The 22,858-nt window shown below is 40.2% G+C and overlaps 1 protein-coding gene across 1 annotated transcript in view; it reads left to right on the top strand.

The window, feature by feature from the left end:
* igsf5b (immunoglobulin superfamily, member 5b) overlaps nt 1–22,858 on the top strand; it is a 34,433-nt gene that overhangs the window by 253 nt on the left and 11,322 nt on the right. Inside the window, exons 2-3 of the mRNA XM_026263396.1 lie at nt 823–888; nt 1,488–1,808. Coding sequence (XP_026119181.1) covers nt 852–888; nt 1,488–1,808 — 358 coding nt within the window. The 5' untranslated portion in view covers nt 823–851. The remainder of the gene's footprint in view (nt 1–822; nt 889–1,487; nt 1,809–22,858) is intronic.

Here is a 22,858-nt window from a genome sequence, read left to right as displayed (position 1 = left end):
GAAAGATCTGTAGTTCAAGTGACACTTTTGTGATGTACGATAAATTCTTTAATAAGTGGGACATAAATAGAGATCCATTTCAGTATGTTAAGGTCAAACAGTATCTTGTTCAAATGTTGTCATGAGTTAGAGTTTATAATGGTAATGTGTTGTTCGCAATAGACACATGCACTACAATGTGGGAAAACTCCCATGTGTAGTCGGGTTTTGTTTTCACCCTTAAGTCAAAAGAGACAAACGGGGAATGATATTTTGCACAAAGAAAATTAAGAAACTTATTTTATTTTATTAAATAAATAAGCACATTTCCCCCACATTTCAAACTGTGAAATTATTATAATTTTTTATTATGCTTGCATTATTAATGTCAATATTTAGGTTATACATTTTAAGGTACAGCAGCGTGATGTTTATATTTAAATACGGATATTTCACATAGTTTCTTACAGTTTATCAGTTTAGCTCATAAACGTTTACATTCATAAAATAATAATAATTTGAAAGTTTTGGAAGTAACATCAGTCATCATGAATACTTTTCAGAAGTATTTCATGTCTTATGTCACTTATACAGTACATCAGGGAGTATTGTTATTCTGGCTTTAATTTTTCATGTCAGGACAGGATAATTTACATTCGTGTAGTACAGGAATGAAAATGTAATGTGAATTACGGTATGCGTAACACATATCGCCTTTGCTTTTTTTTTTTACCTAGACATAATAAGAAATGCATGCTTAAATTATTCTAAATGTTATTTTTTTTATATTTTATATTTTGTGTCAATTGCAAATGTTTTCTCTGCTGTGTCCTTGCTGTGCAGAACAATGGCCTGACTGTTTCTCTGGCAATATGAATGGCCACATCCTTCAGCTGTGTGTAATCCAAGGTGAGTGTGTCATCTGCTAAGTAAAGGCTTGTGTGTTTATCCAACTACATGAATTTGTGTCCAAGAACAATTGCTGTAGAATTAAAGTGAAATGTACATTAATGCAAAATATCACTGGCTTACTTGCTGAAAATTCAGTGTTTTATGTTTTTATATATAAAGATCAGCTCTTTTTTATGACTGTACTTATGACAATTTTTTTTTTTTTACTTTATTTTAAGGTACTCCAACTTTTGCTCTAATAAACTCCTAATTTTTAGTGATTAATTTTGTGATGTTGGGAAGGATTAGGGATGCATAATATGGTCATGCACTATATGCACTTTATGAGTACTAATAAACAGCCAATATGTTAATAATAGGCATACTGATAAGCAACTAAGAGAATCTTTTCATTTAATTGTATAAATTAATTGTTTTAATCAGAAAGATCAATTAATAAATCAGAAATTGAAAAAAAAAAAGTTTATCAAAGAAGAGGGATATTTGGATATTCAGATTATTTCTCGCTATGAAATGATTTTTCAGGGTAATACCTCTGAACATAAAGAATGTGTCATTGTCTACAGTTTATTCAGAAATGTCTCTCTTCTTCCCAGCTGTAGCCTCTTTTATCCATCTAGAACCCAAGAATGTTACTGTGTTAAGAGGCAGTGAGGTTCGCTTTAACTGCAGCACTGATGAATCCTGGGGTGTCATGACGTGGCTGTTGGGTGGAAGAACTGTCCTCACCATCTCAGTGGAACATGGTCCTCTGGGTGGAGATGAGCATGTGTCCACAGTTAATCACTCCAGCTCATCTCTTTCCATGTGGGAGTTGGTTTTGATGAACGTTTCCTTCAGACCCATTGTACAGGAAGTCATATGTGAACTGCTGCCTACAAGACTTGACAGATCATCATCAGCCCTGTTTGTACAAGGTATGTGAGCTTTGTAGAGCACATTTACTTACATATTTGCAAAATTTCCTCATGCAAGAAACTGTCATATTTGTATTTCTTTTTATCTGTTATTCTAATTATTACTTAACTGCTTAGCATTCCTATGTCCTTGTCTGAGCACATGGCTTGTCGTGTGTTTGTTTAAGGCACTTCTGTCTATTGTCTTGACCCAGCCCTTCTTGTTCTCTGTTTATTAGTTAATTTGCTTCACCTGTGTCTCCTTTGTTAACCTCCTTTTTTGCTCCTTATTTATTCTCCTTGTGCTGGTTCGTGGTTTGTACACTGAACAAAATTATAAACGCAACACTTTTGTTTTTGCCCCCATTTTTCATGAGCTGAACTTTTCCTATGTACACAAAAGGCCTGTTTCTCTCAAATTATTGTTCACAAATCTGCCTAAATCTGTGTTAGTGAGCACTTCTCCTTCTTCAAGATAATCCATTCACCTCACAGGTGTGGCATATTAAGATGCTGATTAGACCGCATGATTATTGCGCAGGTGTACCTTAGGCTGGCCACAATAAAATGTGCAGTTTTATCACACAGCACAATACCACAGATGTTGCAAGTTTTGAGGTAAAGAGAACTTGAGGCCCATTGTTGTGCCATTCATCCATGACCATCACCACTTGTTGCAGCATGATAATGCATGGGCCCATGTTGCAAGGATCTGTACAGAAATCCTGGAACTTGAAAACATTCCCAGTTCTTGCATGGCCAGCATACTCACCATTTCACCCATTGAGCAAGTTTGGGATGCTCTGGATTGGCGTATACGATAGCGTGTTCCAGTTCCTGCCAGTCTCCAGCAACTTCGCACAGCCATTGAAGAGGAGTGGACCAACACTCCACAGGCCACAATCAACAACCTGATCAACTCTATGCAAAGAGGCAAATGGTGGTCACACCAGATACTGACCGGTTTTCGGCCCCCCACGGACCCCCCAATACAGTAAAACTGCACATTTTAGAGTGGCCTTTTATTGTGGCCAGCCTAAGGCACACCTGTGCAATAATCATGCCGTCTAATCAGCATCTTAATATGCCACACCTGTGAGGAGGATGGATTATCTCGACAAAGGAGAAGTGCTCACTAACACAGATTTAGACAGAGTTGTGAACAATATTTGAGAGAAATGGGCCTCTTGTGTACTTATAAAAAGTCTTAGATCTTTGAGTTTAGCTCATGAAAAATGGGGGCAAAAACAAAAGTGCTGCATTTATAATTTTGTTCAGTGTATGTATGTTCTTCACATGTACCCTGGTTGTTTTCTGTTTTGTTCTGCCTCGCCATGATGTGTCATTTCATTCCGTGCTGTGCTATGCCCTGTCCTGCCTGCCTGTTTTCCCCCTCGGGGTAGTTTTGTTTTGTTTTTCAAATAAAATTTTCACCAATCTCATCCGTCACCTATGACCCTAATTTACCCCTTAAATTGAAAATCAGGTTGTGCCACCTTTAGCTGGGGCATGTTTAGATTTTTGGGGGCCCTAAGCAAGCAATTGAGTGGTGCCTAAACACGCTACTTGACATTCAGTAGCAATAACTGCATACAAATTCTACTATTTGCAGAACTGCTTAACTCGGTGATAATGGAGGGTTTGAGCATGGACTACAAATTGAAAGGTCCTTCCACATTGTCTTTAATTAATTGAGTCATTACACCATGTACACTTTTCTGAAGACAGTCAGTTTCCCCATTTGTATAAACCTACACCCACAGGTGTATAGCGATTTTGTTGAAAGGGGACATAACACAAACATTTTCACAAATCTCATGATAAGCTCAAGTACCTATACAGCAGTACTGCATCCTTTAGATCTCATAAGAGTGTTTAGTTTTATCATATTTATAAACGAAAGATACAGCTTTACGATTTTCTCTGAAAACAGCTAAGCTCCTGGAGACGTGCCATGGGTGGAGCTAAAGAGTCCCGAGCACTTATGCGCCAATTTTCAACAAAACACAGAAAATCTAATGCAGTTTTACTCAGCACCCGTGATTCCAGCTCATGAATTGGATATTTTATTGCTGTGACTATATATCAAACAATATGCAAATCCAGCATTGAGCTGGGCCTTGTTTATAAAACATTCATCACGGAAATGATGGGAACAAACACACACATGCAAAACTCATGCTTTTCCGGAAAAACAAACTGCATCCATTGTTCACGTAACGCTGGGTTCTTTGGGAAGTTCTCTTTCCCTCACATCCAAAAACAAACTTCTTTGGTGATATTCTTCTTGAGCGAGTCGTGTGCAGCGCTGCTGATGACTTGCGTAACTCGAATGAAGCACGTTGATGGGCGTGCGCTTTCGCTCTTGCTCTATTTACTGTGTGGACACGCTCTGCCGGGAGAAGTGCCCATACAAGGAATTCCGCTCTTTGTGACGTCAAGGTTTTTCCAAAACTTGTTTGAACCGGGAAGGAGTGTATTTGGTACAGAAATACTACATCATACATCAAAATCTTTAGCAGGAGAATCCAACTCTTTAACAGTTTAAATAATTCTGAATGCATGAAATAGCATTAAACACCCCTTTTAAACTCTCAACTGACTAGAACTGTCACATTTTCATTGATCTTCAACTGGCATGGGGTGAACTGTTACATCCGTGTCTTAAGACAGGGGAGTCATAAACAGTGTCCTGCAAGAGGCCTGCCGGTCCTTCCATGCTGTCCTGGGGTCGTTTGTGACTTCCTGGATGAGGTGTCGATTTTCTCTTTAAAAAATTTAGAAAATGTTGGCCAATTTTGAAAGGTCAGCAAAGGTTTGCTACTGTTGCTCCATTAGGAGATAATGTCTCTGTGTTTCTTTGGACTCCAAGAGGCTTTGAAATAGCTTTGTAACCCTTTCCAGTCTGATGTATTTCTGTCACCTTCTTCCTCAATTTCTTGAGTTTCTTAAATGGTGTGTTACTGCATTATGTTGATAGTTCTATTTAAGTGTTGATTTAATTGAACGGGGTTGGCAGTAATCAGGCCTGGTTGAACCCCATTATACTGTAAATGCAGTTTCCTAGATTTAGTAATTTTGCAAACATTTTTTCCTGCTTCAATAAGTATTTATATAACATTACATTTTTCCAACCTTAGGCCTAAAGTACCAGTGTTGTAACTGCCCTAGACACTGGGGGTCACCGGTATATATTACCCCAAATCATAAATATAATACAAAAGTGTATAATCTTTTTTTATTAATTTTTTTTTTTTTTATTAGTTCTCAATTCGATTTTTGCTTTGAAATGTAATAACATTTTGACTAAGAAGTGCAAACTTTCATTAGTGCAGCTTATACATTTGGGACCACATTGATTTCAATTAAGGAAATAAGGAAATAACTAAACCTAAGATTAAGAATGTTTTGTGGCGTTATGCAAGTTGGCTGACATTTTTATGAAAACTCACATAAAATTGTTGTTTTATTTGTACATAGTGCAGTAAGCAAAGTTAAATTTATGAAAAAAAAAAGTTACATTTCTTATTAATCATGAAGAATAACACCATTCTCTGAGAAGGACTGATGTATCAACAAAAATAAAATGTTTTTCTCTAAAAATTAGCAAAAACCAGTGTCCACCAACCATTCAATTAATGTTTTGCTCCATAATAATAATGAAATGAAGATAATCCTGTTCACACATTGGCTATGTGTTGATATAAAGGCCTGGGGTCTCATGTATCAACCTTGCGTACGCACAAAAACTTTGCGTACGCCAGCTTTCACGCTCACGGTCGGATGTACTAACAGTGAAATTAACGCAAGAATGTGCGTTCCTCCAAGCCAATTTCATGTCTGGCGTACGTTCATTTCTCATTGTTTTTGTCCGTTGGCGACTCTTACAGGCAATAAAGTGAAGTTGCAAACATTACACAACAAATTGTTCTACAAGTCTCGCACCACCACCTGTGGGAAGCATTGCAATTAATTTGCAATTTATAAAATAATTGACATATATTGTCACACGAGCCTTTTTATAATTATATAAATTATGCAATTAAATAAGAACATATAAAAGCATAACGGTTGAAACAACCCTTAGTCTATGGCAATGGCAGCGTTGGCCTTATTAGAGGACATTGCTAATGGCAGAATCAGAAGAGAACGAGTTTTTAGGGACCACAATGATTTTCTGGCCCAGGATGATGACTGGCTTATCAGCCGTTTCAGATTTCCAAGGGCTGTCCTCTTGGAGCTCTGTGCTGAGTTGGGTCCGAATCTAGAGAGAGAGACAATGAGGAGCCACGCAATACCCGTTCCCTTGCAGGTGCTGACAACACTTGGTTTCCTGGCAACTGGTTCTTTCCAAAGGGAACTGGCAGACCGCTCAGGAATAAGCCAGTCGTCTTTGAGCCGGGCAATGCCAGTGGTATGGGACGGGATCATCCGCATGTCTGCCAGGTATATCAGGTTCCCATATGATGCATTTGACCAGCCAAACATTAAAATGCAATTTGCAGCGATAGCCGGTTTTCCTAATGTTATCGGAGCGATCGACTGCACACACATTGCTATAAAGGCGCCATCTGCAGAAGAATTTGCATATGTGAATCGGAAACATTTCCATTCAATAAATGTGCAGATAATATGTGATGCACAAATGCGCCTAACAAATATTGTGGCAAGGTGGCCTGGGTCAACCCATGATTCATACATCCTTACAAACAGCATGGTTGGGATGAGGCTCCAAGCTGGCAGGGTGCGTGATGGGTGGCTTCTTGGTAAGTGCCTTTAAAGTTATGATCCTATCTAATTGTAATTTTTTTTTTTTTTTTTTGCATATAATTATTAATTAACCCTTCAGGAGACCGTGGTTATCCACTAAAGACGTGGCTTTTAACCCCCCTCACCAACCCACAAACTGACCGAGAGCGCAGATACAATAATGCCCATTCTCGCACTCGTTCAGTTGTAGAGCGGGCGATTGGGCAGCTGAAATGTCGGTGGCGCTGCCTTGACAGGACTGGGGGGATGTTGTTATACCGCCCTGACAAGGTGTGCCGCATTGTGCTGGCCTGTGGTGTGCTGCACAATGTCGCGCATAGGCATGGCATACCACTTGGTGAGGTGGCAGCACCGCCAGATGACCCCGACCCAGGACCAATTTATGTGCAGCCCAACCAACAAGCCGTTCATGCCCGCCAACATGTGATTGCGACAATATAAATGGTAATCAGAGACAAAAGTTCACTTTTTGACCAATTCCTTTAATGAGTGGCTTATGTCTGTGAGTGCGTCAGTGATATTTTTCAGGTGACTGTTAATTTCCCCGATGGCCATAATGATTTGCTGTTGTGACTCCAAAACAGCATGTGTCAAGACGCGACCAGACGGACGGGCGTCAGCACTGGGGAGAGCACTGGAAACGCTGGGCACAGTGGGCGCTGGCTGCTCAGGAGGGGCGGACTCCGAGTGCCCCTCCTGGGAAGTGGATGTTTCGGCTGTTGCGCCATATGGGTCTAAATAAAAAGGCAAATGTTAACTGTAATTTAAGTACGTTCCATTTTTAAGGGGCACACACATTTGCAATAAATGAAATGGATCCGTAAAATCTCTGGTGTATACTTTTGGTTCGCTGCACAGAATGCATTTGACAATGAAATATAGGTACGCTATATGTACCAAAGTAAAAACAAACGAGAAATTGGTTACCTTCGTCGCAATCCTGTAAATCGGAGTCTCCCACAGCAGAAGATACTACTCCAGAGAGTAAAGTGTCACCCATAATTGAGGCAACTCTCTGCTCAAAGGGTGTAAGTTCATCGACCCCTTTACCACTGCCTGTCCTGCCCACACTTTGTCGGTGCGCAGCAGTTCTCCGTTTAACGTCCACCTTTATATCAGACCATTTCTTTTTAAGCTCATTTACAGTGCGACTTTCAGATCCCACTGCATTGACGGCTTCAGCCAAACTCTCCCACTCATATTTTTTCCTTTTGTTATTAATTCCAGAGGACAACGTTCCAAATAAAATATGTTTTCTAGTCTCTACCTCCGATAGTAGCACCTCCAATTCACTTTCAGTAAAGTTTCGTTTCTTGCCGCTTGCCTTAGCCATTTTCTATCTTTTGCCAAAGTGGACTCATTACCATATTTAAATTGATTTAATTAGGGGAGGAGACTGGGTGGGGCGTTGTGCTCGTGCATGTGCGCTCAATTTTACGTTAATTGGGATGTACAAAGAGAATATGCGTGGAATCCTTCGTACGCAGAGATTCATACATCTGTTTTTTTTTGTGCGTACGCACATTTACAGCTTTGTCCGTACGCAATGTTTTAGTATGAATTCAACGCAAGTCTTTGTACATGAGGCCCCTGATCTTTCTGCATGCAGAGGAGCTGTCAGTTTTTATATGAGATAGCTGATTAAGAGGTAAGCATCGACTAAGGTGTTTTTCATGCAGGGGAATTGATTTGCTGCTGGCCGGAGTGAAGACTGCTGCTCTGGCAGTTTTGATGGAGCATATGACATTGTCGATGTCAGAGCAAGGGCTCTTGGGATGGGAATCGATTGGCAGCCATTAAAATTATCACTGCAGAGCCACTCTACTGGGTGGTAAACGGAGAGAAAGCACAGCTCGACTCTAATCTTGGATTCAGTGGCCAACAGAGCCCATCTGGTCCACTCATTTCTCACTCAACCTTGCCAATTTTATGGAAACGAAAAATGACAGTCATATTGTGCTTTACTGTTATTGGAACTGACTTCTACTCTCAGCTCTTACATTCTTTAATAAAATAAGCCAATATTTGTTCATATATTATATTATATTATATTATATTATATTGTTGCAGCAATGTTCATTGGTGGGAACCAGCTCAAAGTAAACAGACTTTTTTTTAATTATTAAAAAACAAACAAGAAACCAAAACAAAACAATAACCGAAGCATCAGCCACATCACGGCCACCTCACACAAACAAAACATAAAATGTCCCAGGCCTGGTCCTCTCTCTCTCACTTTCATCACTCTTTCTGGAGCTCCTCCATGGATCTTGAGACTAGTTTGACATGCAGGTGTCTCGCTCCGTTTCCATGGTTCATGGCCCCACCTTGCTTAAATAATATTATTTCTGGACGATGCCCCAAAATTCCATTGACTTGTGTCTGGCTGCTTGGACCTGTAAATGTCTAAACATTTTGCAGTTTAAGTTTGCTAGCATTACAAGTACCAGTACCCCCAAATTACTTTTACAGATACCTTTACAGTCCATACAGTTAATTGATGATACAGTGATGTCATCATCCAGCCATCATAGCATTACATGTACCAGTACCCCCAAATTACCTTTAGAATTACCCTTAAAGTCTATAAAGTTCATTGATGATTCAGTGATGTCATTATCCAGTTCATAGTGGATTCTATGATGGTGCGCTTACCAGGTCCTGCTGCAGCAAAGCATCATCAAACCACAACACACCCTACTCCAATCTTCATAGTTCGGAAGTTTTTATTTTTAAAAAAATTTTTCTGCTGAATTCCTTTACTTGGTCTGTGCCAAACATGCCCTCTATAACATTGTCTGAATAATTAAATTTGGACTCACCTGTCACAAGAGCTTGTTGTAGGTCCCGTGATTACATTTCAGGGTTTTTGGAGACTTCTTTTATCATCTTGTGGTCTGCTCTTGGGGTGAATTTGCTTGGACGGTCTGACCTGGCCATTTTGGCAGTTGTTTTAAATATTCTCCACTTGTAAATGATTTTCCGAATAGTGGAATGGCTGATTACAAATTATTTTGATATCTTTTTTATATCCCTTTCCAGACTCATAAGCACTTTGTGTCTTCTTTGTGAAGGCCTTGGAGAGCTTTCTGGATTTCATCATGGTGATACCTCTCACTTCACTTGATTCTCCCAACAAATATCTCCATATGTTTAATTATGTAAAAAAACACAAGCTTTATTGGGGTGTGCTAATTTTTTCACATGACTGTTCGTGCAAACATCCAGTAGGAAAAATTAAAATCTTGCAGAATTTCAGAATTACATTTTCATAAGTCGATATATAATAATCTGGCATATTTTTTCTTTTTTAAAACGGTTAAATGTTGCATCTTTCTCAGTATTCCATAAAGAAAACATGTAAATCTAAAGATAAATCACCAAAATAATCAGTTTTTATGACCCAAACTGAATTGCTCATTAACTTAGCTATTCTATGTGTGCAACTAAAACACAATTAAAATCTAAAAGCTCAACTAAACTAAAGCTAAAAACTAAAGAAATTACTTGAAACTCCATATATAATGGTGCCTACTACTTCACCAAGATCACAAATTTGACTTACTATATGTCCCAGTTAACAGTCGTGCATGTTTGATAGAGCTCCCTATAGATGTGGGGCAAGTCTGTGACTTACAGAGCTTTGGAATGAATTGGCATTTTCAGTCAGCATCTCTAGCAGTGATTTGTGGCGCACTGACTCAGACATACAGTTGTAGGGTGCCCACAAATCTTCAGGGAAATACAAATCCTCCTCTATCCCCTCATTGCAAAAGACTCCAATTCATTTGCATGTGCAGGACTAAACATGATAGCTGTTTCTCATCTAGACAAACAGACCGGCCCACAAGTCAGTGGGCATGTATGGAGATTTTCACATTATTATTGTTTTTGCCTTCTATTACTCTATTGGCCTTTGTTTGATGGGGACACTAAGAAAAAGTTTATATATATTTTTTATTTTTTTTTACTTTGTGTGTGTGTGTATGTGTGTTCATGTTTTTGTGACATATCAGGACACAACTCAACATAACCCATGTCCCCATTTTTCAAAATGCTTATAAATCATACAGAATGAGTTTTTTTGAGAAAGTAAAAATGCACAAAGTTAGGTTTAGGTGTAGGGTTGGTGAAGGGCCATAGAATATACAGTTTGTACAGTATAAAAACCATTACGCCTATGGGATGTCCTCACTTTTCACAAAAACAAACGTGTGTGTGTGTATTTTAAGTACCCTGGAGCATCATGTGACGACTAGGACACTAGACCATGACTTTTGTGTGAATTAAAACGTGCCTCTACCAACACAATCTCATGGCAATTGGTAACTCTTTTGTGTTTTAGTGAATCAGTGACTAGCTTGTATGATTTTGTATGATCTCATTTGCACATTTATCTACAATCTGCCTACATCCCACTTATAGTTATGTTTAGGGATGAACTTTTATGCTTATTTATTCCCCCCCCCCAAAAAAAATCTGAAGTTCCCTTTCAGTCGGTCACGTTCGACGTTACGAATGGGATCTCGCCCGAGAGCCCAATCACCTTCGAGTGGTACAAAACGAGCCAATGGTACACAAAGTACCTTGGTCTGCGGAATTTGCATCGCGAGCTCCGCCCCGTAGAGCAGGTATATAAGGAGCCTTCTCATTCCCTCTTTGCCACTTGGAGTTAGACGAGTGCCTGCACTCTGCCCCGCTAAGGGACGCTATGCCTCCCATGCAGGGGCTGTCTGCTCCACCATGCTGCCCCACTGTGGGTACGCCTGTAGTCCCCTTGACCCCGCTGGTTCTGTTCCTGGGAGCCTGGCTAGAGCTCCCCAGGCCTTCCCGCTGGCTCATCCGGACGCTCAGGCTCGGCTACAAGATTCAGTTCGCCCAGCGTCCCCCCAGGTTTCGGGATGTCCACGCGACGATGGTGGGCAAAGATGCCCCTGTCATGCGCGCGGAGGTCACGACCCTGCTGGCAAAGGGCGCGATAGTCCCTCCAGCCGACATGAAGTCCGGCTTTTACAGCCCTTACTTCATAGTACCCAAGAAGACAGGTGGGTTACGGCCAATCCTGGACCTGCGTGCCTTGAACCGAGCTCTGCACAGACTCCCGTTCAAGATGCTAACGCCCAAGCGCATTTTCGAATGCATTCGTCCGATGGATTGGTTTGCAGCGATCGACCTGAGGGACGCGTACTTTCATGTCTCCAATCTTCCTTGACACAGACATATCAGTACAAGGTTCTACCATTCGGGTTGGCCCTCTCTCCCCGCGTCTTTACGAAGGTCGCGGAGGGAGCCCTGGCTCCTCTCAGGGAACAAGGTGTCTGTATCCTCAACTACCTCGACGACTGGCTGATCCTAGCTCACTCTCGAGAGCGGTTGTGCGAGCACAGGGATCTGGTGCTCGGACACCTCGCTCGACTGGGTCTTAAGGTCAACTGGGAAAAGAGCAAACTCTCCCCTGTGCAGAGGATCTCTTTTCTCGGTATGGAAATAGACTCGATCGCCATGTTCGTGCAGCTTACAAACGAGCGCGCGCAGTCACTGCTGAATTGCCTGAGACAATTCGAGGGCAAGAGAGCGATTCCTCTGAAACTGTTTCAGAGGCTCCTGGGGCATATGGCGTCCTCGGCGGCAGTCATACCGCCCGGGCTACTCCATATGAGACCGCTTCAGCACTGGCTTCAGGACCGAGTCCCGAGATGGGCATGGCAACAGGGCACACTCTGAGTGACCATCACTCCGGCCTGCCGCCGATACTTCACCCCGTGGTTGGACCCCTCGTTTCTACGGGCTGGTGTGCCCCTAGAACCAGTGTCCAGACATGTTGTTGTGTCAACACATGCCTCTGCCATGTGCTGGGGTGCCATGTGCAACGGGCATGCTGCGTCAGGCTCCTGGACAGGACCCCGACTTCAGTGGCATGTCAATTGCATCGAGTTGCTAGCAGTACGTCTTGCTCTGCACCGCTTCAGGGCCCTGCTGAAGGACAAGCAAGTTCTGGTCCGTAATGACAACACTGCGACCGTAGCGTACATCAACCGTCAGGGTGGTCTACGCTCCCGCCGCATGTCGCAACTCGCTCCCCATCTCCTCCTGTGGAGTCACAAGCATCTGAGGTCGCTTCGTGCCATTCACATTCCAGGCAGGCTCAATCGTGCAGCCGATGGCTCTCACGACAGCAGTCTCGCCCCGGGGAATGGACACTCCACCCCCAGTCGGTTCAGCTGATTTGGGAACACTTCGGAGACGCTCAGGTAGACCTGTTTGCCTCTCCAGAAAATTCGCACTGCCATTTGTTTTACTGCCTGACTGAGGGCACCCTCGGCACGGATGCCCTGGCACACAGCTGGCCGCTGGGCCTGCGCAAGTATGCGTTTCCCCCAGTGAGCCTTCTTGCACAGACGTTGTGCAAGATCAGGGAGGACGAGGAGCAGGTCCTCATGGTTGCGCCTTTTTGGCCCGGCCGGACCTGGTTCCCCGAACTTGTACTCCTCGCGACAGCCCCTCCCTGGCCAATTCCTCTGAGGAAGGACCTTCCTTCTCAGAGACGGGGCACCCTCTGGCACCCACGTCCCGATCTGTGGAACCTACATGTGTGGGTTCTGGACGGGTCACAGAAGGTTTAGGTACCTTGCCACCACAGGTGGTAGCTACCATCAATTCAGCTAGAGCCATGTCCACCAGACATGCCTATGCTTTGAAGTGGAACCTCTTCGTCACTTGGTGTTCTTCACGGCGTGAGGACCCCTGGGAATGCCCGATTGGGTCAGTGCTTTCCTTTCTTCAGGAGGAGTTGGAACGCTTACTTGCTAACTTTCAGAACATTGGACTTGTCTGTGTGTGTATGTGTGTGTTTTTCCCTGTGGTCAGCTTCTGTCTCCTTGATTGTTGACAGGTGTCTCTCCTTAGTTCCCTCATTATCCTGCCTTTATAACCCTAGTTCTTTCAGTTTGGTCGGGTCTACCAGTTCCATATGTGTGTCTTCCTCCTGTTCTCCCTGTTGCATTTAATCCTGTGTTGGATTAATAAAGATTATTTAGATTATCCTCAGCTCCATGTTCCTTATGGCAGTGTAGCGTGACAGAAAACCCGACCGAAAAACAGTGTAAATTGTGTGTCTACCCTCCGTTTGTTTTCAGTTTTTACCTCAGTCCTTTTTCTTTCCTTTGTGTTGTATGGATCCCCTCCTTCGCCTGAATACCTCCTCCTCCTGCTGGAGCAGGGTGGGAATTAGCTTGGGGCACACACCAGACTGTTCTGGATCATGACACACCTCACCAACGACCCAGACGATGGGCTCTGTGCGTTCTATGATGCCAGTTTGAACACCATGTACATCGCCGTCGTCCGAGGATGGTCCCGGAGCACATTTTGCCACCTTCGTGGAGTGGACACTGGCGAGAAATGGATCTCCGTTTTCCAGTTCTCCAGTGCCCACTCCTAGAATGTGCCCTCCAGTGGCCACTGCTCCAAAATTTCCGCCCTCCCACCCGCTCCTGCCTCTTCCACCGCTTTCATCTGCTAGCCTCTCTGCTCACCCTCAGCCCACCATCAATGCAATGCGAGCCACGCGGGACTGCCATCCTCCAGCGTCACCATGGTCAGAGTCTCCCTCACCTCCAGCCTCAGAGGCCCAGAATACACTTTGGCCTGTAGTCCCAGCGGCTCCACCTCGGCTCCTAGCTCCCTCGTCTCCACCGTCAACCCTCTGTCTCTGCCTCGGTCTCATCCTCCACCTGCTCCACTGTGTTGGTCATCTTCCCACCGTCGGCTCCACCTTGGGCCACTGTTATGGCTGAGGCCTGGGTCTTGCTGGGCTCCTCCTGCTCCAAGCTCCTCATGTCTCCTCCCTGGCTCCTCCCTCCGTCGGCTCCTCCCTGGGTCCTCCGTCCGTGGTCTCTGTCTGCTGGCCCCTTCCTGGTGGTCCATCCTCCATTGGAGCCTCCTCCCAAGTTCCCACTCACGCCTCCTGTTGTTGCCTACCATGCAAGGACGCACCTTTTGGGAGGGGGGAGAAATGTCAGTCCTTTCAGTTCAGTCGGGTCTAACAGTTCAATAAGTGTATTTTTTTTTTTCCTGTTCTCCCTGTTGGATTTACTCCTGTGTTGGATTAATAATGACTATTTCGATTTATCCTCGGCTCTGTGTTCTTTCTGGCAGTTTAGTGGGACACTAACATGAACATCCTCTGTTAATTTCTCTCAATGTGCACACTTTTATACCATTAAAATGTGTCTTTTTTTGTTAACTGTATGTGACCTGTGCTGGCAAAATGAGTCACAATGAGCAATTTTTCAAAAAAATTGTATTTTCATTTTCACATTCTCCATTTAAAGGACCTTCAAAGTTCCACTGCAATGTCTTGTAATTCTTCAGCACAATGCAATTCTACCTGGTTGTTGGGTTTGGTGGGGAGGAATGCTACAATCTAATGTGCTGTATGTTCTCTATTTTGAACTGACTACTCAATAAAAAATAACTGTTCAGAAAAAAAGTAATAGAATCAAAATAATTTTTTGTTGGAATCGGACAAAAAATTACTACACCTGTTTGAATTCGATAGAGTACACAAAGTCAATTTTGAAGTTTTCTGAAGGTTCCAAAATAAAATCACCTGCATCTTTTCATCCACTTCTTTTCTTTATAATTACTATATTAATAGTCACAATAAAGCTATTTATTTTATCTTTATTACAAATTAGAACAGATGCAAAAAACAAAACAAAACAAAAAATATATATAAATATAAGAAAAAAAGGATGCATTACTTATTTCATTTTACATTAAAACAGAAGCATTCAAGAAAAACAACAACAAAAAAATGATGTAAAAAACTCTTTAGTGTATTCATCACAAATAACTTGATTATTTAAATTACAAAAGCAGTTCAATCGAGAGCAGCCAGCGAGTGATTCACTCTTTCCTTTTAACATTAATGAGACAAACGATCTATATATTAAGACCTACTGTAATGCTGTATATTAGTACTAGAGGTCGACCGATATATCGCTCGGCCGATATATCGGGCCGATATTTGTCATTTTTTAATATATCGGCATCGGCCGATATTCGTGTTTAGTAGCGCCGATTTAAAGTCAGGCACGTCGGCGGGCAGCCCCGTGTTATTGGCGCTGTGGAAAGTGCTGCTGCTGCCACTGCATGTAAAGCACCTCAAGCCAAAACTTTTGGAAGATTCAACAACAGACCTGGGAGATAAAGGTAGTCCGAGAATTTCACTCTGTAAATGGAGTGGAGAAGTTGGCAGCTCTCACAAACACTGCAGCGTGATTGAGTGCTCCGTTACTCCGCCCCGCTCACAGACAGCACCGTGCTCGGAGAGACAGCTGTCCTGGAGCTGCCCAGAACGGTGAATAACATTTGTTCGGAAGCATGGTTTGATGCAGACAAAAACCAGTTTTCCATCCAACTCATTTGTATTTAGGGATGTCAACATTTATTAATTTCCATGATCGATCGTCGTTTAAATTAACGATAAAGTGATAACCTTAATTCTGCAAAATGAGTCTGCAGCGGTTCTATTATTATTATGTGCAAAAGCCACTTGGAAAAAAAGCCTTCTCACACGAATTAAAGGGGTTTAAGCGTGAATAAAATGCTACTAGCAGGACTGTAAAATGAATAAATGTGATTATGATCATTTGATAAAATGAAGAGAGCGCGCCATACGTTGGAGATCATGTTACTTTGTTGACTGTTTCCCGTCAAGGAGACCGCTGAATGTGCCTCTTTAAACTGTTTCGTGGTGCCCGTTGTTGTATTTTAAAATGCAGTGTTTACAAATTACACTATATTAGTGGTGCAACGGATCATCATTGATCCATGATCCGTTCAGATCAATATCTTCGGTTCGGCACACATGTGACCCGCGGATTGAATTATGGAAAAAAAGTTGCGCATGTTCAGTCCACACTCAGTGGTAATGCGGAGTGGAGGAGCTTGAACGCCCCGCGAATTTTGGCTTCCCTTTCAGATATAATGATGAAGGAAAGAGGTTAGAGTAAAAAGATTGTGCCAGATCTTTATGAACAGGAGAAGAAAAAAGTTGTGGATGAACTATCCCGAGCATCCCCTGTTGCGCTCAGGGGATTGAGAGCTATGTGACAATAACTGCTCACTTCATCACAGCAGACTGAGAGACTTTTTATTATATTAAAAAGAAGATACTATGCCATGTGCACTAAGTTGATTTCATATATTTTAATTTAATAATTTAATGTTAATAAAAAAAAAGACAAAACGTATGTTTATTTGTCTTGGCCTTTTTTTTTTTTTTTTGCTGATCCGAAAAATGATCCGATCCATACGAGGACGAGCGAGTGCGGGTTTGACGAGACGTATTTGGAGGTTATTGCTCACGTCTCGTTCTGCACATATCCAAATGTTTCCATATTCACAATGTATCTGAATGTTAAACTATAATATATATATATATATATATATATATATATATATATATATATATATATATATATATATATATATATATATATATATATATATATATATATATATATATATTAAATGTTTGGTTGACTGGACTTTATTTTAATAATGAACAGACTGAGATGTAAGTTTGAAATTAGAATGAACTTTAGATGTTCTGTGTCATTTATACCAAACACAAATGTTGCTAGCTGCTAGTGTGTTTGCAGCACTACTGTTAGCCTATTTATTTTTTATACATTTATTTTTTTATATTTTTCAGTTTAATTGATTTTTATTTCTAAAATTGTATTTATTTAAATGTATATTTAAGTTTACATTTATGTTCCATCAAAATTCTACTTGATAAATGTAAATGCTCTAAAACTTTTATGTAAATGATTGACTTATATATATATTACCTGTTTTTTATATTACCTGTTTTATATATTTAATACTTGGTCAGTTTATTGATTTGTTTGGTTAAATTTGGATACATTTTTTTATTTTAATACCGTGCAGTGCACTAACTTAAGAATCGAGAGATGGTTCAAGTCAGTGCTCAATAAATGATGATAAGTTTAGAAAGGTTGTGCATCCACTTATTATTAGTGTGACATTTTAGCATGCAAATCAAGAGGAAAACTCCAAGATATCGGCCCTAAAAATCGGCAGCACATATCGGCCATCGGCTGACCCTGACCTCTAAACATCGGCATCGGCTATAGAAAAACCCATATCGGTCGATCTCTAATTAGTACCTACATAAGACCTACATTAATTATACGTGAATGCTTAAATACTTTAATTCTATGCATATGTATCGGGATCGCGCATTCGGAAGCACCTTTATGCGTGCACTACGGATGACAGTCAGCACAAGAAACTAGAGGAGAAAGGGTAGGTAGCCTACTCCTCTCCGAAAATGCATTACTTATACAAATAAAGATGATTTTAGAGGTTTAATTACTATTTGGAGCATTGTGACTGCTAGACAAGGGCTTAATGAACAAATTTTTGAGAAGACCTCAAATATGACTAAAATCAAATTTTTGCACTTTTTTTGAGAGTAGCTTAAAATAAGCCAGTGCACATTTAGACTCAATTTGCAAACATGTGTCACATGTGTATTAACGATGTTTGCTTAAAATCTGGTATTTTTTATCTAAATAATTACATGATGTGGTGATTAATTAATGTAATTTGGAGATAATTTAACACCGACCGGTCTGTGCAGCGCCACTACAAATCCAACGCATATGCCAATGGTTCAACGTGCCAAATGGTTCACCCAATTCGTTCAAAATGTGCATTAAGAAATAAAATGCCACTGTGGTGGCTCGGGGATGAACAGTTCTTTTGTATTTTGGTTGGCAAAATTTAGCATTTTGCCTTGATATCTTGAATTTTAGGGACTTTTTATATGCTTCATCAAGCAGTAAGTTGTTGCCCTGCCTCATATTAGTCATCAATCGACTGTATGAAATGGCCGATGATCTGGGGCGTTAAATTACCAGCCCTAAAAACACTGTTATTAACTTGTAATTAACTGTAACTAATACATCATTAAAAAAAGTCTAATACTCAAACTTAATTTTTTCAATCAATTACAGTGACAGTAATTTCTTAATTTATGTCGGGAGGCATGCAAATTAATTGTTCTGTATTTTTGTTTGCAAAAAGCACATTTATTTTTCTTAGTAGTTTCATTTTTTTTTTTTTGCAATACTTCAATTATTTTGCTAGTATATGTGACACTGAATTGACTCCATACACATCATGTGATTTCATACAAAATTGCCATAAATAGTTAGCTTTTTACACAAGATCAGTTTTGCCTCTACATCGCAAGAATCCAAAAACTAACCTGTATTTACAATACATATTTATTTATTTATTTTTGTTAGCACCACCAGTATGTGATTTTGTTTTTCAAACTGAGAGCATTAAACTTTTACTTACACTCACTGGACATGTCACCTCAGGCATGTTTTTCTTGGATTTTTGCTTTACTTTGAAGAAAATGTAAAATGTGTTTACTCATGCCTAATTCATAGCTGCAAAACTACATTTTGATATTTTTAGGTGTTTTTATCATCCACCAGGCAAGTACTAGTACATACAATTGAATAGTAATTGTGAATACTGTTTAGGATGGATAGTATGTGAACTAAGATGTAGCTGGTCTCTTATCCATATTAACATCCTGTATGGCTTTCCTCAAAAGATTAGCTTGGCAATAGAGTCAGAACTAGGATGTAAATCAGGAAGGGCTAAACGTGTGTCAGCCTTTCGGATACAGGATTGCTCACAAAGCTTTTCATTAGGGTCACAGGCAGCCATACTTCTTCCAGATTAAACGCTGTCTCATACACAGTCATTTTCCCTGTCTGGCCCTCCAGCAGTTTCAAGGGAAGAGTGGCCCTGCTTTTAAATTACACTGTCAGGAACCGACACAGGCTTCATAGATGATATTTATGTAACTCTTATTGTTATCACCAAAAATACCGTATTAAGATACTCAATTTGTATAATTTTTTTAACTTGAGGATGTTTTTTTTGTCAAACTCATTTTGACACAAAACTCACATACTGTTTGTTCTGTGGAGGTGGACTGATCAATCTGGCGTCATTGTTGATATGAATTTACATATAAGGTACAAAAACATACTTTTATGAAAATTTGGGTAGATTTTGAAACATATATTATGTACTGCAACATCTAAAACAAAAGTACTATTTACCACTAGAATCCTGAGATATCCCTCCTGTCTGTACGGTAATGCGACAGAGAGTCTAGTGGTTATGACGCAATCATTTGCCTATTTTTACAAAAACTGTTTCTACGGGGCCATAATGTAACATAGAAGGTAATGGAGCCCTTTATACATTGTCGTGTATCTTTAGAAATAAATAATGGACAAATGGAGTCTTTAAACGCCTCAGATGTAAAGTTATATAATGAATGGGAGTCAATGGGAATGCTAACGCAAGTGAAGTTCTGCTACAAGATGGCGGCACGCAGCCGACTTCAACTTCCCTTGCCGCCTGGCTCCGAAGTGTGATACGAAACACCCACGTCCGTCACATGACTAAACTGATTCAAAGCATTGGGGCATTTCACAAATATTTCGAGACCCAAATCTGCTTTTGATCGACAGGGTTGGGAACAAACCACACAGTCGCACATTGGTCTTAACTTAATTCCAGCAAAGTATAAAAGTGGAGTTAATGCAGCAGAACCATTAATATATTTAAGTAACAATCTTTATATGTAAAAAATCCCAGGCGTTGTGTCTTGATTTCTTTTATTAATGTACATTTTTTCATGACCAAAATAACATACACATAAAGAGTTCTTTCGGTTTTCAGAGAGATGCTACAACATATTACAAGAACAGAACAATAAAAACACAACTTTCAAATATTTATTATATTTATATACATGCTTCACCCTGGACTCGAACCTAAGGTGACACACCACTCCCCCAACCCACACAGTTGAATGATGAACACAATAAATGTTATAATTCCTCATTTGCCTGTTCACTTAACTGATTCATTAATGCTGTTTCAGAGGAGTACCCGTAGAGACGCTTGTCGAATTGTTTTGAAGCCTCGGCACATTTGCTTCGACTGTTTCAGTGTTTCATGAAGCCTTGTTCTGCCCACCACTAGATGCTATTAGTATAAATTATCATTATTCTTTTTATACTTTTTAAATATTTATTATTATTACATGGTGGATAAAATAAATAAATAAATGAAAGGAAAAAAATTGAACGTTTATTTTAAATATTTTTTAAATAAAGATTTTAACTATGTGGGTGGGCTTTTAAAAAAATTATTTGAACCACATAATAACTACCCAAAACACCCTACTAATGAGGTAAATGCCCTTCATAACCTTGACAATGCTTTAGAAACCATCCATAATATTGTAAGTGTGAGTTTTAAATGTGCATCCTCAAATATGTAAAAATCTAGTGTTTAAATACAATTTCAAACGTTTTCTTCATTATAATAGCAATGACTCAGGCTTTCTTTTCTTAACCATTATCCCATTGTGCATTGTCTGAATTAAACTAAGACCCTAAGGTCTGTGACATGACTTATGAGGTAGCCTATACAATATAAGACAATCAGTAACCCACAGTAAAGCCTTTACGAATGAATTGCTGTGGCCATGCAAAAAGAGAAAGAGAAAATTTTGACTAATTATGCAGCTGTCTATAACAGTCCACCGCTTTACCTTTTGTTTCCCTTTTTTCATGGGGAATAAAAAGCCCATAATGTGGGCTTTTAAAAGAGACAATTTAGCTGTCTCACATTTAGCAGTCACACATCAACCAATCAATTATGAACCATCAATCATTTAAAAAGAGCACAATCATGTCTGCTTTTAGTGGAAAGAAACGCACACATACAGTGGCTCCAAAAAAGTATTCAAACACCTAAGCTGCACTTAAAATGTATGAACACAAAAAGCAAAACATTCTCCAGGTTTTGGTACATGTCTTTTTACTATGAAATCTTTATAAATTTTTATAAAGTAAACTTTTAAATTGTTAGGAGTAAGATTAACATTACTTGATTTAAAGAGATGCTCCACCCCAAAATTTTGTCATTAATCACTTACCCCCGTGTCGTTCCAAACTCATTAAAGCTTTGCTCATCTTCAGAACACAATTGAAGATATTTTGGATGAAAACCTGGAGGCTTGAGACTGTCCCATTGACTGCCAAGTAAGTTACACTGTCAAGATCCAGAAAAATATGAAAGACGTCATCAGAATAGTCTGTCTGCCATCAGTGATTCAACCGTAACGTTATGAAGCGACAAGAATACTTTTTGTACACGAAGACAACAAAAAAGAATAACTTTATTCAACAATTTGCCTCCTCTGTTTCTCTCCACATCATTGTAGCACCATTTTGAAGATTATGAGCTGAACGCAGGCAGCGTTCAACACGCTCTTCTGTATCAGCGGCGCCATGAGGTTACATTTTTTACGTATATTTACACTTTGATTTTACGGGTTAGGAATGACATGGGCTAAGTGATTAATGACAAAAAAATTGAGAGTGGAGTATACCCACATAGCAACATTGTGTCGGCCCAGATCCGGCCCACATCTGGCACCCGTGGAAAGATGATCTGGTCCACATGGAGCGAGGAATGATGGCACTTGTGTGGACCACTTCTGTTTGCCAGATTTGAGCCACAAGCAGGCCATAGCAATGCCACATGTCAGCCAAGAGTAAAGAAATTAACCAGAAATGGACCTTATCTGAGCCACAAAATCTGTGTATATATTGAATATGAAGTATTTTCAGCCTTAATAAGCCTGTTAACAAGCAGAATCACTGAAGGAAAGAAGAGAACAGAAAAAGAGATGAGCAGAAACACAACTACAATTGACTTCAGCCACAAGCTTAGATGAAATCAACTGAAGATAAAAGAAGACATTAAATCTCTGGAGATCTCACCAGAGGAGGATTAAACAGCTCCACAAACTGCATTACCAGCTTCACTTATTACTAACCAGACTGACTTTATTTCTGTTACACGTCTACAAAAGTTTTTATTGATAATTAACAGAGGTTTAACTCTAATGTGAGTCACCATAACAGTGATTAGTGTTTCCATTAGTTGCGCTCTTAACTCTTATTTTATGTTTTGTCTTTTTTTGGCGGCTGTGGTGGTGTGTTTGTTAAATACATTTGCAGCATCAAAGAAAGCTAAAGTGACTTGAGGACAGGTGATGGCGGTTATCTGTTGATGGTTTTATAATAATCATGAAACATTCTATGTTTCTATATACATTTTTTTTTATCTAACAATTGTTTAATTAATATATT

The sequence above is a fragment of the Carassius auratus genome, unplaced genomic scaffold (assembly GCF_003368295.1).
Source record: "Carassius auratus strain Wakin unplaced genomic scaffold, ASM336829v1 scaf_tig00216545, whole genome shotgun sequence".
NCBI classification, from domain to species: Eukaryota; Metazoa; Chordata; class Actinopteri; order Cypriniformes; family Cyprinidae; genus Carassius; species Carassius auratus.
This window is presented reverse-complemented; position numbering and strand designations above follow the sequence as displayed.